This window comes from Polypterus senegalus, chromosome 10 (genome assembly GCF_016835505.1).
Source record: "Polypterus senegalus isolate Bchr_013 chromosome 10, ASM1683550v1, whole genome shotgun sequence".
In the NCBI taxonomy this organism is placed as follows: domain Eukaryota; kingdom Metazoa; phylum Chordata; class Cladistia; order Polypteriformes; family Polypteridae; genus Polypterus; species Polypterus senegalus.
The window spans coordinates 2,651,113-2,665,278 of record NC_053163.1 but is presented as its reverse complement, the minus strand read 5'-3'; the positions used below and the strand labels follow the sequence as shown (position 1 = coordinate 2,665,278).

At 41.2% G+C, this 14,166-nt stretch overlaps 1 protein-coding gene across 3 annotated transcripts in view; it reads left to right on the top strand.

Moving 5' to 3' along the window:
* Positions 1-14,166, top strand: part of taok2a (TAO kinase 2a) — a 43,244-nt gene that overhangs the window by 15,219 nt on the left and 13,859 nt on the right. For 2 of the 3 annotated variants that reach the window (XM_039764874.1, XM_039764872.1), the window contains exons 8-15: positions 60-151; positions 281-374; positions 570-651; positions 750-917; positions 1,024-1,230; positions 1,347-1,475; positions 13,572-13,808; positions 13,975-14,103. In XM_039764874.1, coding sequence (XP_039620808.1) covers positions 60-151; positions 281-374; positions 570-651; positions 750-917; positions 1,024-1,230; positions 1,347-1,475; positions 13,572-13,808; positions 13,975-14,103 — 1,138 coding nt within the window. The remainder of the gene's footprint in view (positions 1-59; positions 152-280; positions 375-569; positions 652-749; positions 918-1,023; positions 1,231-1,346; positions 1,476-13,571; positions 13,809-13,974; positions 14,104-14,166) is intronic. The other variant, XM_039764873.1, reaches the window with a different exon arrangement.

Sequence of the window (14,166 nt, the reverse complement as noted above, 5' to 3'; positions counted from 1 at the left end):
TTTTGTAACTCTGTTGGTCAGCACTCGCTTACAAACTTTCCGTCCATATTTTAATACAGGATGGCCCCTGAAGTGATTTTAGCAATGGATGAGGGCCAGTATGATGGGAAGGTGGATGTCTGGTCATTGGGTATTACCTGCATTGAGCTTGGTGAGTAGATTCATGACTGTGATGAATTGGGACAAAACAAAGTTATCTCACTTATTGTATTGCCTCTTAAAGTTTGGTCTTTGTCATCAAATCCCACCTCTCATTTATCTGTTTTTTGTCTCCCAACAGCTGAGCGGAAGCCACCACTGTTCAACATGAACGCAATGAGTGCCTTATACCATATCGCCCAAAATGAGTCCCCCATGCTGCAGTCCAATCACTGGTATGTATAACAGTGTGTTTGTTGAGCTTGGCCAGGGCGTGAAGAGCTAGTGCATGAATGCAATGGTATTGAAGATGTGTGTTGAAAGTTAAAATGTTCAGCGCATCCACATTGAACCGAATGGAAAGCTTTTCAGAGAAATTGCCATTTTTTTGTGGCTGGTTATTTATTATTTATTTTTTTGTCTCTGTGCAGGTCTGACTACTTCCGTAACTTTGTGGATTCCTGTCTGCAGAAAATCCCTCAGGACCGTCCCACGTCTGAGGTGCTTCTAAAGGTACATTTGAGTTCTGGTTGTTTGTCAGGTGAGGTTAATGGTAGTGGTGTTGGGCCAGTTCATTTAAATCACATCTGTCCTCTTCTTAAAACCTTCAGCACCGGTTTCTGATGCGAGAACGGCCAATGTCTGTAGTAATGGATCTTATCCAGAGGACCAAGGATGCAGTAAGAGAGCTGGACAATCTGCAGTATCGGAAGATGAAGAAGATCTTATTCCAGGAGACGCACAATGGGCCTGCTCCTGATGGCCAAGAGGAGGAAGAGGTGATTTTAAATGCACAGGTGGCCGCGGTTGTGGTAACAATTTATACTGCCCTTGCCACCGCAGGCCCTCACCATTATTTCTTCAAATATTTTCATTTCCCTGCAGGAGGTGGAACCCTACGCATTGCGGACATGCACAGTAAATAGTATGGAAAGTTCCCACTCTGTGCCCAGTATGTCCATTAGTGCCAGCTCTCAGAGTAGTTCTGTTAACAGTTTGGCGGATGCCTCCGATGATAGTGGGGAGATTGCTATGATGCAGGAGGGAGAGCACACCGTGACATCCAACAGTTCTGTTATACACCGTCCTCCGGTTAGTGCAACCATCTACTTGGTACAACCTTCTGAACTTGGTGCTTACCTTTTTTTTGCAGGTACAATTTCCACACAGCCTCTGACTACATGTATTTTTTTTTCTTTGTCCTACAGGGTCATGACAACATTTATGATGACCCATACCAGCCGGAGATGGAAGCCCCACAGGCATCTTCAGCTGCCAGGCGTCGCGCATATTACAGAAACAGAGATCATTTTGCTACAATTAGGACGGCATCTTTGGTCAGTATTAACTATCACGTTTTACATGTAGTTTACGTGTGCATATCGGCAGGGCAAGGCAAAGTATTCTGGTGGTGGGGGGCTGGTGGGTAATAGTTGGCTGTAGTGCAATGTTTGGGTTCACAGGCTATCGTCATGCATGATGGCAGATGGTGACACAAGTGTACTTTAACAAAATAAGCAACATAAAACCATTGGATATGTACTCTGATAAAACATGTTTAATGGAATATTGGAGAATGACCACACTCTGGAAAAACATGACACAAGTACATAATTAGCACCAAGTCATGTGATGAACTCATGGAGCTTTACAGGTTAAACAGCCAGTCTACGGAATTAACAGTTGAGCATTTTGGAATATGCTGTCCTGTAGTATTTGTTCTGTTGGAGATTTACGTAGATCACAGTCTGCAAACAAAGCATTTTGAGGCATTTACTGCCATTAGCATATGTATAGGCCAAGAGTGCTGGGAGGTGTGCTGTCATGTACTTTGCTTGCAGAGCGTTACTGAGTAAACACTTCTTGGATGGCAAAGGCAACCGAACTCCATAAGGCGTGTGGTTATGGGGCTGGGCACAAAGATCTTTTGTTTCCTAATATGTGGTTCATTTAGCTTTACATGATATGTGAACACAGTGGGCACTGCTGTAACCATCAGCCTTACACATTTTATTTTGGAAAGATTGAGTTGGGGAGTCCCCAAAGAAGTTTTAAATGGGACTTTACAGAGCTTGTGGTCCCTTAAGTTATTTGTACAAACTGCAACAGAGCAGTGTTAACTATTTACCTCCTTAATGTGTGCTACTGCTACAGGTGGCAGTGACTTTTATTTTTTTTTTAATCCAATTCTTAAAGTTAATATAACATGGTCTTTTTCCCTATTGTGCTTCAAATTACAGGCATTTAACTATTCTGAAAAAGGTCCTAGTCATCACAAATTTGTGTCTTTGATTAAAACAGAGCTGTCTGTTCATTGACTATAAGCTGGTGCCAGTTGCTCCAGAATAACTCCTTGGTTTGGCTAAGTTTACCACCAACCTGCAGTAACACCTCAGTTAATGAAGCAGAGGCTTTACAGGATTTCATTTGCTTATAGTGAACTTTATTGGCGGAGTTTCATGTACAATATGAGGAGTACAGATCTGCATTGTAACAATAGGAGGTGGAGGGGTAGGGTGGGTGCTATGTCTCCAGGGTTGCTAACGCCACCCCCCCAAAATTATTTCATGACTCCACTGCATTCACTGTGCGATATACCAGTATTGAAAAAACACATTTTTTAAAACGCTACAGTACTGGCATTTTGTTCAATTTTGTTACCAGATGTCATTTATTAGCATGATTGCAACTGCTGAATACCAACCCTAGTCCTGCTTTTTAAATATAATGTGTGTGTATACATATATACAGTGCATCCGGAAAGTATTCACACCACATCACTTTTTCCACATTTTATGTTACAGCGTTATTCCAAAATGGATTCAATTCATTTTTTTCCCTCAGAATTCTACACACAACACCCCATAATGACAACGTGAAAAAAGTTTACTTGAGGTTTTTGCAAAATTTATTAAAAATAAAATAACTGAGAAATCCCATGTCCATAAGTATTCACAGCCTTTGCTCAATACTTTGTCGATGCACCTTTGGCAGCAATTCCAGCCTCAAGTCTTTTTAAATCTGATGCCACAAGCTTGGCACACCTATCCTTGGCCAGTTTGGCCCATTCCTCTTTGCAGCACCTCTCAAGCTCCATGAGTTTGGATGGGAAGCGTCGGTGCACAGCCATTTTAAGATCTCTCCAGAGATGTTCAATCGGATTCAAGTCTGGGCCACTCAAGGACATTCACAGAGTTGTCCTGAAGCCACTCCTTTGATATCTTGGCTGTGTGCTTAGGGTCGTTGTCCTGCTGAAAGATGAACCATCACCCCAGTCTGAGGTCAAGAGCGCTCTGGAGCAGGTTTTCATCCAGGATGTCTCTGTACATTGCTGCAGTCATCTTTCCCTTCATGCTGACTAGTCTCCCAGTTCCTGATGCCACCACCACCATACATTCACTGTAGGGATGGTATTGGCCTGGTGATGAGCGGTGCCTGGTTTCCTCCAAACGTGATGCCTGGCATTCACACCAAAGAGTTCAATCTTTGTCTCATCAGACCAGAGAATTTTGTTTCTCATGGTCTGAGAGTCCTTCAGGTGCCTTTTGGCAAACTCCAGGCGGGCTGCCATGTGCCTTTTACTAAGGAGTGGCTTCCATCTGGCCACTCTACCATACAGGCCTGATTGGTGGATTGCTGCAGAGATGGTTGTCCTTCTGGAAGGTTCTCCTCTCTCCACAGGGGACCTCTGGAGCTCTGACAGAGTGACTATCGGGTTCTTGTTCACCTCCCTGACTAAGGCCCTTCTCCCCCGATTGCTCTGTTTAGATGGCCGGCCAGCCAGCTCTAGGAAGAGTCCTGGTGGTTTCGAACTTCTTCCACTTACGGATGATGGAGGTCACTGTGCTCATTGGGACCTTCAAAGCAGCTGAAATTTTTCTGTAACCTTCCCCAGATTTGTGCCTTGAGACAATCCTGTCTCGGAGGTCTACAGAAAATTCCTTTGAATTCATGCTTGGTTTGTGCTCTGACATGAACTGTCAACTGTGGGACCTTTTATAGACAGCTGTGTGCCTTTCAAAATCATGTCCAATCAACTGAATTGACCACAGGTGGACTCCAATGAAGCTGCAGAAACATCTCATGGATGATCGGGGCAACAGGATGCACCGGAGCTCAATTTTGAGCTTCATGGCAAAGGCTTTGAATACTTATGTACATGTGCTTTCTCAATTTTTTGATTTGTAATAAATTTGCAAAAATCTCAAGTAAACTTTTTCCGCATTGTCATTATGGGGTGTTGTGTGTAGAATTCTGAGGAAAAAAAATGAATTAAATCCATTTTGGAATAAGGCTGTGACATACAAAATGTGGAAAAAGTGATGCGCTGTGTGTGTGTGTGTGTGTGTGTGTGTGTATATATATATATATATATGTATATGTATATGTATATGTATATGTATATATATATATATATATATATATATATGTATATATATATATATATATATATATATATATAGTGGGAAGCAGCCCGGTCACAGACAGACGGACATCATTTCAAGTCCAACACACGTTTATTTACACAATAAAGTAGTGCACAAACCCAGTGCCGCAGCATCAATCACCCCAACAGTCCAGGTCTCTGTCCACAATGCCTTTCCTTCAGACCGCCTCCTTCTCTCTCTCCAGACCTCGTCCTCTTCAACCCGACTCCAGCCCTAAATGAAGGGAGGCAGCCCCTTTTATGTCCCCCTGGATGTGCGCCAGGTGTGCTCCGGCAATCTTCCACCGACGCGCCCCAGTGTGGCGGAAGTGCCGGCTGTATCCCTGGAAGCACTCCGGCTGTCCCTTCTCTCTCTTCAACCCCAGCAATGGTCATAACTGGAAGCTGTTTTTCTCCATTTACTGTAATGGAGATGAGCTTGAAACCCGTGGGGGCGGAGTTTCGTGTGACATCATCACGCCTTCCACGTAATCACGCAGTATGTAGAAAACCAGGAGGAGGCCCAAAAAGCGCTGAAGAAAACATGCATTATATAATTGAGAAGGCAGCGAAACAATAAGAAGCGAGCGAGTGACATATAAAACCATATTCATGAGTTCTGCTACTTCGGAAACAAAGCACGATGTAAACCTACACTTTAAATTAAGTTCATAGACAGGCTGCCGCTGGCGTTTGTAATTTAGTGCCTACCCATATAAGGCCGTCCGTCAGCGGCAATCCAATAGCAAACTGCCACAAGTAAATATTCACGGGTGAAGGACTGTGCTTATGCAGAGGAAGATGAGATGGTCAGGGTGGTGTTTGACACAAACTCAGCGAAACTGCGAGAGAAAGTTTTAAGTGCCAGGACTAAGGTAACATTAAATACAGCCATGGACATAGCACGAGATGGCACCAGCACAGCTGGGAAACTTCGATGCATGTACACCGAGTGGCTCACGTGAACTGATGCAGTGCACAGATAAAAGCAACAGTTCCAAAGAGCGCTGAACAAAAACCGAATTACACAATTGAAAAGGCAGCAAAAAATATGAAGCGTCTGATACATACAAGCATATTCATAAATGCTGCTACTGTGGAAACAAAGCACACGGTGGAAAAAGTCAATGTCCCGCTAAAGGAAGACAGTGTAAAAAAAAAACCCGTGCATGCAGTGTGTCAGGTCTCGGATAAAGAAGAAGACGAGCTGTTTATTGATGCAGTAAGAAACGAATCGATGAAAAAACCTGTCATCTTTACAACGATTGACAAACACGGAATGTAACTTGAACACAACACATCCTACAAATACGAACCTGATTGAAAGAAATAATGAGAATCAAATCCTTGATGACAGCAACACTCAGTAACACTCACAAAACAAATACTGTATATTGAAAGTCATGTTATGTTATTTTTAAAATGTTCCCTTTTCTTTTTCATAGCTTTTTTAACACACTACGTCTCCGCTGCGATACGCGGTGTATATATATATATATATATATATATATATATATATATATCCCGATCTACATACTCGAATAATGGATACTTTATTCGCCATCAATGATTGTTTTGGTAAAGCCATACTCAGTGTATTCATTAGATGAACGGTAAAAAGTAAGAGCGAGCGGAGGATGACTTATTGAGGCATGCAGGCTGTAGTCTTGCGTCAACTCTATCTGAATTGCGCGATCACATTTGAAAAAATATATCTTTTCAAGTTCTATTTAGTCCATATGTGTCAAACTCAAATATACTGTATTATTGTTATTAATGGCCCGGGGATATGAAGCGCTGGTAACACAATAAACTACAGATCCCATAATGCAGCGCTTCAGCTGCCTTGCCGAACACTTACCGCGTTAATCAAGTCTAGCTTATGTTGCTGCTAGTTCTTGCGAAGCTAGCCACACGATGCCAAAGAGAAAGGTGATTCTGAACATAGAGCCTTTAAAAACCGATGGGAGGCTGAGTATATGTTTACTGACATTGCTGATAAACCCGTGTGTCTCATTTGTGGAGCTAATGTGGCTGTAATTACAGAATTTAATCTAAGACGGCACTACGAGACAAAACATCAGGGTAACCTGAAAGACCTGAATGCAATGCACAAGATACAGAAAGCAGAAGAGTTAAATAAGAATCTGACACTTCAGCAGACATTTTTACCCGTGCAAAATCACGATTTCAAGTGAAGCTATTTTTATGGAAGACACAAATGCACCAGTGCAACTTGCCCCACTTTCCCTGTTGCCAAGTAATGTTGAACCAAGTCGCACTACGGTGTTCCCAAATCACGACTTTGCTGATAAACTGAGCGCACTGAGTTTGCACGGCGCTTTGGTGACTTTGAAGAACAAAAAAAGTCTGTCTACATGCGGCTTGAACCTTGTGCATGTTTGGTAGCACATATCTGTGTGAGAAGCTCTTCTCAGTGATGAAGACTAACAAAACAGCACACAGGAGTCACCTCACTGATGAGCACCTGCAATCCATCCTGAGAATCTCCACAACACAGAACCTCACAGCAAACAGAAACGAACCTGTGGCCAAAAAAAGATGCCAGGCGTCCAGCTCTAAAATGACATATGAGCAAAGACAACTGAATGATTTGATTGTTATTGCTGAAAGGAACACATTTTATTTATATTTCCAGGTTTTGTTATGCAGCATGTTCATATTTGAATTTGTATAATTTTGACAGGATATATTTTTATGGAGAGCAAAATCTTTTGGGATATTTAAAATCTAAGTTTTTTTTTATATAAAATTACATAAGAGTAAAGAAACTTGAATGTTTGTTCTTTTAACGTTTACTTTATTTCTAACTTGTATAATTTAGACAGGATATATTTTTATGGAGAGCAAAATATTATAAGTTGTTTAAGGTTTGAGTTGATTTATTCAGGAATAATATTCCTGTCTGTTTTACCATTCCTACCAAAGATATTTCTGTCGACTAAATAAAAATTCCTTCTATTTAAAATTTAAATAGAACTTGAACAAATACGATAGTTCATAATATCCACGCAGACTTGCACGTAAGAGCGGCAGTCATCCGTTTTAACAAGCAGCGTATTGCACTGATACAAAATAGCTGTGTGTGTATATATGTAGATATGTATGTATATATATATATATATATATATATATATATATATATATATATATATATATATATATATATATATATATGTATATGTGTGTGTGTGTATTTGTGTGTATATATGTGTGTGTGTGTATGTGTATATGTATAGATATGTATATATATATATGTTTATGTGTGTGTGTAAATAAATAAATAAATATATATATATATATATATATATATATATATATATATATATGACAACACTCATCACTCACAACAGTGACAAAACAATTACATTGACAATCATGTTACGTTATTTTCAAAATGTTTCCTTTTCTTTTCACTGCTTCTTTAACACACTACTTCTCCATCTGCGGGTATTTTGCTAGTATACTAATAAAAGGCAAAGCCCTCACTGACTCACTCATCACTAATTCTCCAATTTCTCGTGTAGGTGGAAGGCTGAAATTTGGCAGGCTCATTCCTTACAGCTTACTTACAAAAATTAGTCAGGTTTCATTTCAAAGTTGTACGCGTAACGGTCATAACTGGAACCTACTTTCGTCCATATACTGTATAGATATGGCCATAGCCTGTAGCTTGGTCGCCGTGTGAGGCGGAGTTGCGTCTCGCATCATCACGCCTCCCACGTAATTGAGTGCCTGCCCATATAAGGTCAATATTCGCGGGTGAAGGACTGTGCTTAGCATATTCATAAGTGCATCTACTGCGGAAACCCTCCCTCAGCGAAAGTGCGAGAAACTTTTAAGTGCCGGATCTGATCTAAAATTAAATAAAGCTGTGGACATCGCAAGATTGCACTAGATATTCGTGAGATACAAGTTTAATCCGATGGTTGTGCTGCTTCCAGACATGTATTTTCGTATTAAAGCATTTAACCAATCACATTTCAGCCATCATTTGTTGCCAGGCAGAGAGGCCTTCACAATCCGTTCTGCAGGCCCTCTAACACAGAATAAATGTCGATTAAACTGTTGCTTCAACCAATCAGATTTTGAGTTGGTGTCAGTAGGGCCCTCTAGCAGGCGTACGGCAACGTCACCGTATTCAGACCTATTGATTGGATAGAAGCCGATATGAGGAACTCAACGAGACCACTGAACGCACTGCAGGCGCTTCGAGCGCAAGATCCTCACGCACACTACCACCAACTCCATGGCAGGATTCTGGACAATATTATTTGCCAGACACAAACCAGATTTCAAGACCATGAAAAACTGATGTTTGTCATACTCCTCGACCCCCAGAAGTTTCGGGAATACAAGAAAAATTTCACGCATGCAGCCTTCTCCAGTTTAACACAAGAGCCACGGAGCAGTTTTTGATCTGTCTCGGCTAAAAACAGAACTGACTGTAATGTATGCCATGGATGATTTTGCAGGGAAATCTCCCACTGATCTCCTTGACTTCCTTCATCAGAAAAATCTGAATGAGAGCATGGGGCAGCTGTTCACATTGGTATATTTAACGGTGACCATTCCCGTGTATACTGCTTCTGTCGAGCGGACATTTTCAGCTCTAAAGCGAATTCAAACTTATGCCAGAAATAGACAGGGCAGGTTTGACTTTCAGCATTAAATTCGATGGGGATAGAAAGGGACTTTTTGGTGGAACTGAAGCGCACAGATAATCCGTACGACATATTAATTGAACTGTTTTTGAGGAAAGAGAGGAGGATGGATTTTGTTTACAAATAATCCGAATTTTTGGTGAGTAAAATGTTGTGATTTTCCTAAATAATAATATTGCAAGTTTATGAGTTATTATTAATGTTTTTTATGTGTGTCGCGGCTTTAGCTGTAGCTGCAGTAGAAAGGAACTTGTTGACCCCTGGTTTGTCTATTCACTAAAGGCATTTATTGTGGCTACAGGAGTTATCTATCTGCGATGCAGTGGCTCTTTACATTGTATTTCTGCATATTAAGATGGTTTTTATAACCATAAATTAGTTTTTGAGGGGCAGGTTGATTCAGACGGAGCACTACTGAAGGCCTAGGTGTGAGATGCACGGTCCGCCAATGGACCAGATGATACGTAAATCTGATGAACATTACAACCCGAAAATAAACGAAACAGTAGCTCTCAGTGCGTGTCTCTAAATCCTCCGTTCTGGAACATTATCATAAGGCTTAACAATCTTATTGTTACACCTTCTACGTGCACCGAACCGTCCTTATTACGAAGTCTTCCTTGCTTTACCGCTGCCTTCTTTCCATTCACCTTCCTAGCTGTTTATTTAAACAGTTTTCCTTCTCACTTTTCCACTCCTTCGCTGTCTTCTCCCTTTTCGTTCAAAATACGCGCCTCCTTGCCTTTTTACAGTCGGCTCCGCTTACGTCACACCATGGTACGTTTAGCACAAGTTAATATCGGGAATGCCTGTTAAACATCTTACATTCACGAGTAGTGATTTGGGTGGTGATCACTTCGATGAATGAAACCTGTTATCTTTACAATGGTTGACAAACACGGAATGTAACCTCATAACAACACATCCTCCAAATACGAACCTGATTGAAAGAAATAATGAGAATCAAATCCTTGATGACGGCAACACTCATGACAGTGACAAAACAATTACATTGACAATCACGTTACGTTATTTTAAAAATATTTCCTTTTTCATAACTTCTTTAACACACTACTTCTCTGCTGTGAAAAGCGGGTATATATATATATATATATAGGGGGGGGACATAAAAGGGGCTGCCTCCCTTCATTCAGGGCTGGAGTCGGGTTGAAGAGGACGAGGTCTGGAGAGAGAGAAGGAGGCGGTCTGAAGGAAAGGCATTGTGGACAGAGACCTGGACTGTTGGGGTGATTGATGCTGCGGCACTGGGTTTGTGCACTACTTTATTGTGTAAATAAACGTGTGTTGGACTTGAAATGATGTCCGTCTGTCTGTGACCGGGCTGCTTCCCACTATATATATATATATATATATATATATATATATATATATACTGCTCAAAAAAATTAAAGGAACGCTTTTTAATCAGAGTATAGCATCAAGTCACTGAAACTTATGGGATATTAATCTGGTCAGTTAAGTAGCACAGGGGGTTGTTAATCAGTTTCAGCTGCTGTGGTGTTAATGAAATTAACAACAGATGCACTAGAGGGGCAACAATGAGATGACCCCCAAAACAGGAATGGTTTAACAGGTGGAGGCCACTGACATTTTCCCTCCTCATCTTTTCTGACTGTTTTTCACTAGTTTTGCATTTCACTATGGTCAGTGTAACTACTGGTAGCATGAGGCGATACCTGGACCCTACAGAGGTTGCACAGGAAATCCAACTTCTCTAGGATGGCACATCAATGTGTGTCATTGTCAGAAGGTTTGCAGTGTCTCCCAGCACAGTCTCAAGGGCATGGAGGAGATTCCAGGAGACAGGCAGTTAGTCTAGGAGAGCTGGACAGGACCATAGAAGGTCCTTAACCCATCAGCAGGACTGGTATCTGCTCCTTTGGACAAGGACAAACAGGATGAGCATTTCCAGAGCTCTACAAAATGACCTCCAGCAGGCCACTGGTGTGAATGTCTCTGACCAAACAATCAGAAACAGACTTGAGGGTGGTCTGAGGGCCCAACGTCCTCTAGTGGGCCCTGTGCTCACAACCCAGCGCAGTGGAGCTCAATCGGCATTTACCATAGAATACCAGAATTGTCAGGTCCACCAATGGCACCCTGTGTTTTTCACAGATGAGAGCAGGTTCACCCTGAGCACATGTGACAGACGTTGAAGGGTCAGCAGAAGCCATGGAGAATGTTATGCTGTCTGTAACATCATTCGGCATGACCAGTTTGGTGGTGGGTCAGTGATGATCTTGGAGGCATATCCATGGAGGGACGCACAGACTTCTACAAGCTAGACAAAGACACCTTGACTGCCATTAGGTATCAGGATGAAATCCTTGGACCCATTGTCAGACCCTACGCTGGTGCAGTAGGTCCTGGTTTCCTCCTAATGCATGACAATGCCCGGCCTCATGTGGCAAGAGTATGCAGGCAGTACCTGGAGGATGAGGGAATTGAAACAATTGAATGGCCTTCACGATCCCCTGACTTAAACCCAATAGAACATCTGTGGGACATTATGTTTCGGTCCATTAGGCGCCAGGTTGCTCCTCAGACTGTACAACAGCTCAGGGATGCCCTCATACAGATCTGGAAGGAAATGCCACAAGACACCATCCGTCGTCTCATTAGGAGCATGCCCGACGTTGTCAAGCATGCATACAAGCTGTGGGGCCACACAAGATACTGAAAAGCATTTTGAGTAGCAGAAATTAAGTTTTTGAAAAATGGACTAGCCTGCCACATCTTCATTTCACTCTGATTTTAGGGTGTCTACACAATTGAGCCCTCTGTAGGCAGAAAACTTTTATTTCCATTAAAAGACTTTTGTTCCTAAGACATTGCCCTGTCGTTATTTGTATAGATATCCAACTTCATATTGAGATCTGATGTATCTAATGTGTTTCTTTAAAGTGTTCCTTTAATTTTTGTGAGCAGTGTATATGTGTGTGTGTATATATATATATATATATATATATATATATATATATATATATATATATATATAAAAATATATATTTATTATATTATATATATTGTATATATGTATGTGTATATATGTATATGGGTATGTGTGTGTGTAATATATAAAATAAATGCTGTGGAGACTCTAAGGTGAAACCCCAACCATGTTACGCTACCGAGTTCTGATAGCAGGTTTCAGTGCTCATCCAGCAACACTCTAATCTGCCTTATCTCGTGTCTGTAAATTCTCGCCACTGGCTCTGCCTTGCACCGCTCACTTGGGGTCAGAGGCAACACCATCTGCCTCACTTTTCCCAACTAAAATGAGCTGAACTGTGTCGGGGTCGTTAAGGAGATAAGCCACTGCACTTCAGCAGAGGAGAAGGGACTCCGAATTGCTAGCAAGATCCTTATGTATGCCTGGTCTTCCACGGTCCACATTGGCTTCTTTAATGGCCAGCTGTTTAGCCCAGTGATTCTGTCATGGCATTTCTTTTCTCTTGCCTCTGCCTTCTTTGTCATCTGCTCTTTAATTTCTAAATATATTGCTTTGTGTTTTGTAACATATATTTTGAAATGTATATGTTTTACTTTATAAAAATGTTAGAATAAGTACAGTACATATGAAATACCTTGGTACTAGTTTAACTTTGCATTCTACAGTACACATGGTATCAATAACCGGCAACTGAAGGTTGCTCAATGTGCGCTCTAGGGACAGGTACTTGAACTCCCACATGCTTCACAGCACATTTTATGCTGTCTTTGTTATAAAGGAGTTATACAGTATAAGTATTACAGTATATGCAACTTCCATCATTTGCCTGAAAATAATGACTAACTTTATTAAAGATATTTTTATTCAATCTTAATAACATTGGCACCTACCCAACATAACTGTGTGCCAGTGTACATTTTAAAAAGTTATTTATGGTGTTTTTTTTATGTGGGACTAATACAATACTTGATTGTAAAGCTTATGGAATGCACAGTGACACAGTATATATATATATATATATATATATATATATATATATATATATATATATATATATATATATATCGATTGGATCACATGGCTGTCTACACTCGACACCTAAAGATAACGTAGCTGTTAACAGGGCATTTAATTTACACAAATGATGAAGGATGAAAAAGAGACCTGGGTGGGAAGAAAAAAATACAAGAAACATATAGAGCTTGTTTATAAATGTTCATCACTAGTGACACATGTACACCCTTGTGAAGTACTGGAAGTATTGTACAAACCGCCTAGGTGACATGTAACAGCAAGTGACCATGATCCCTGAAGGCTACTTCTGATTTGTATCTTGACCCCCTTTTAGGTGACTCGCCAAATCCAGGAACATGAGCAAGGCTCTGCTCTAAGGGAACAAATGTCTGGCTACAAGCGAATGCGACGCCAGCATCAGAAACAGCTGATGGCCCTGGAGAACAAGCTGAAAGCTGAGATGGATGAGCATCAACTCAGGTTGGACAAGGAGCTCGAGACCCAGAGAAACAATTTTGTTGGAGAGGCAGACAAGCTGGGCAAAAAGCACCAGGCCATACTGGAGAAGGAGGTGAGAGATGCATTTGATTCGATTATATGACTTGCGTGTTGTGATACGGGTTCATTATTTAAGTATGTTACCTGATGGCAAATAATCCCTTCCAATGTGACGTGAGTGCTTGGAGGTTTCAGGTGGGTGAGGCTGAAATGTTGGTTATATTTGTCTGGACTTTCAGACTAAAGCTGCATACACAGAGGAGAAGAAATTTCAGCAGCACATCCTTGGCCAGCAGAAGAAAGAGTTAACTGGCTTGTTAGAGTCACAGAAGCGACAGTACAGGATGCGTAAGGAGCAGCTCAAAGAGGTGTGCTGGAGGTTACTTTTGGCAGGTGATTGTGCGATGCAGCCCTCACGGTATTAATAGTTT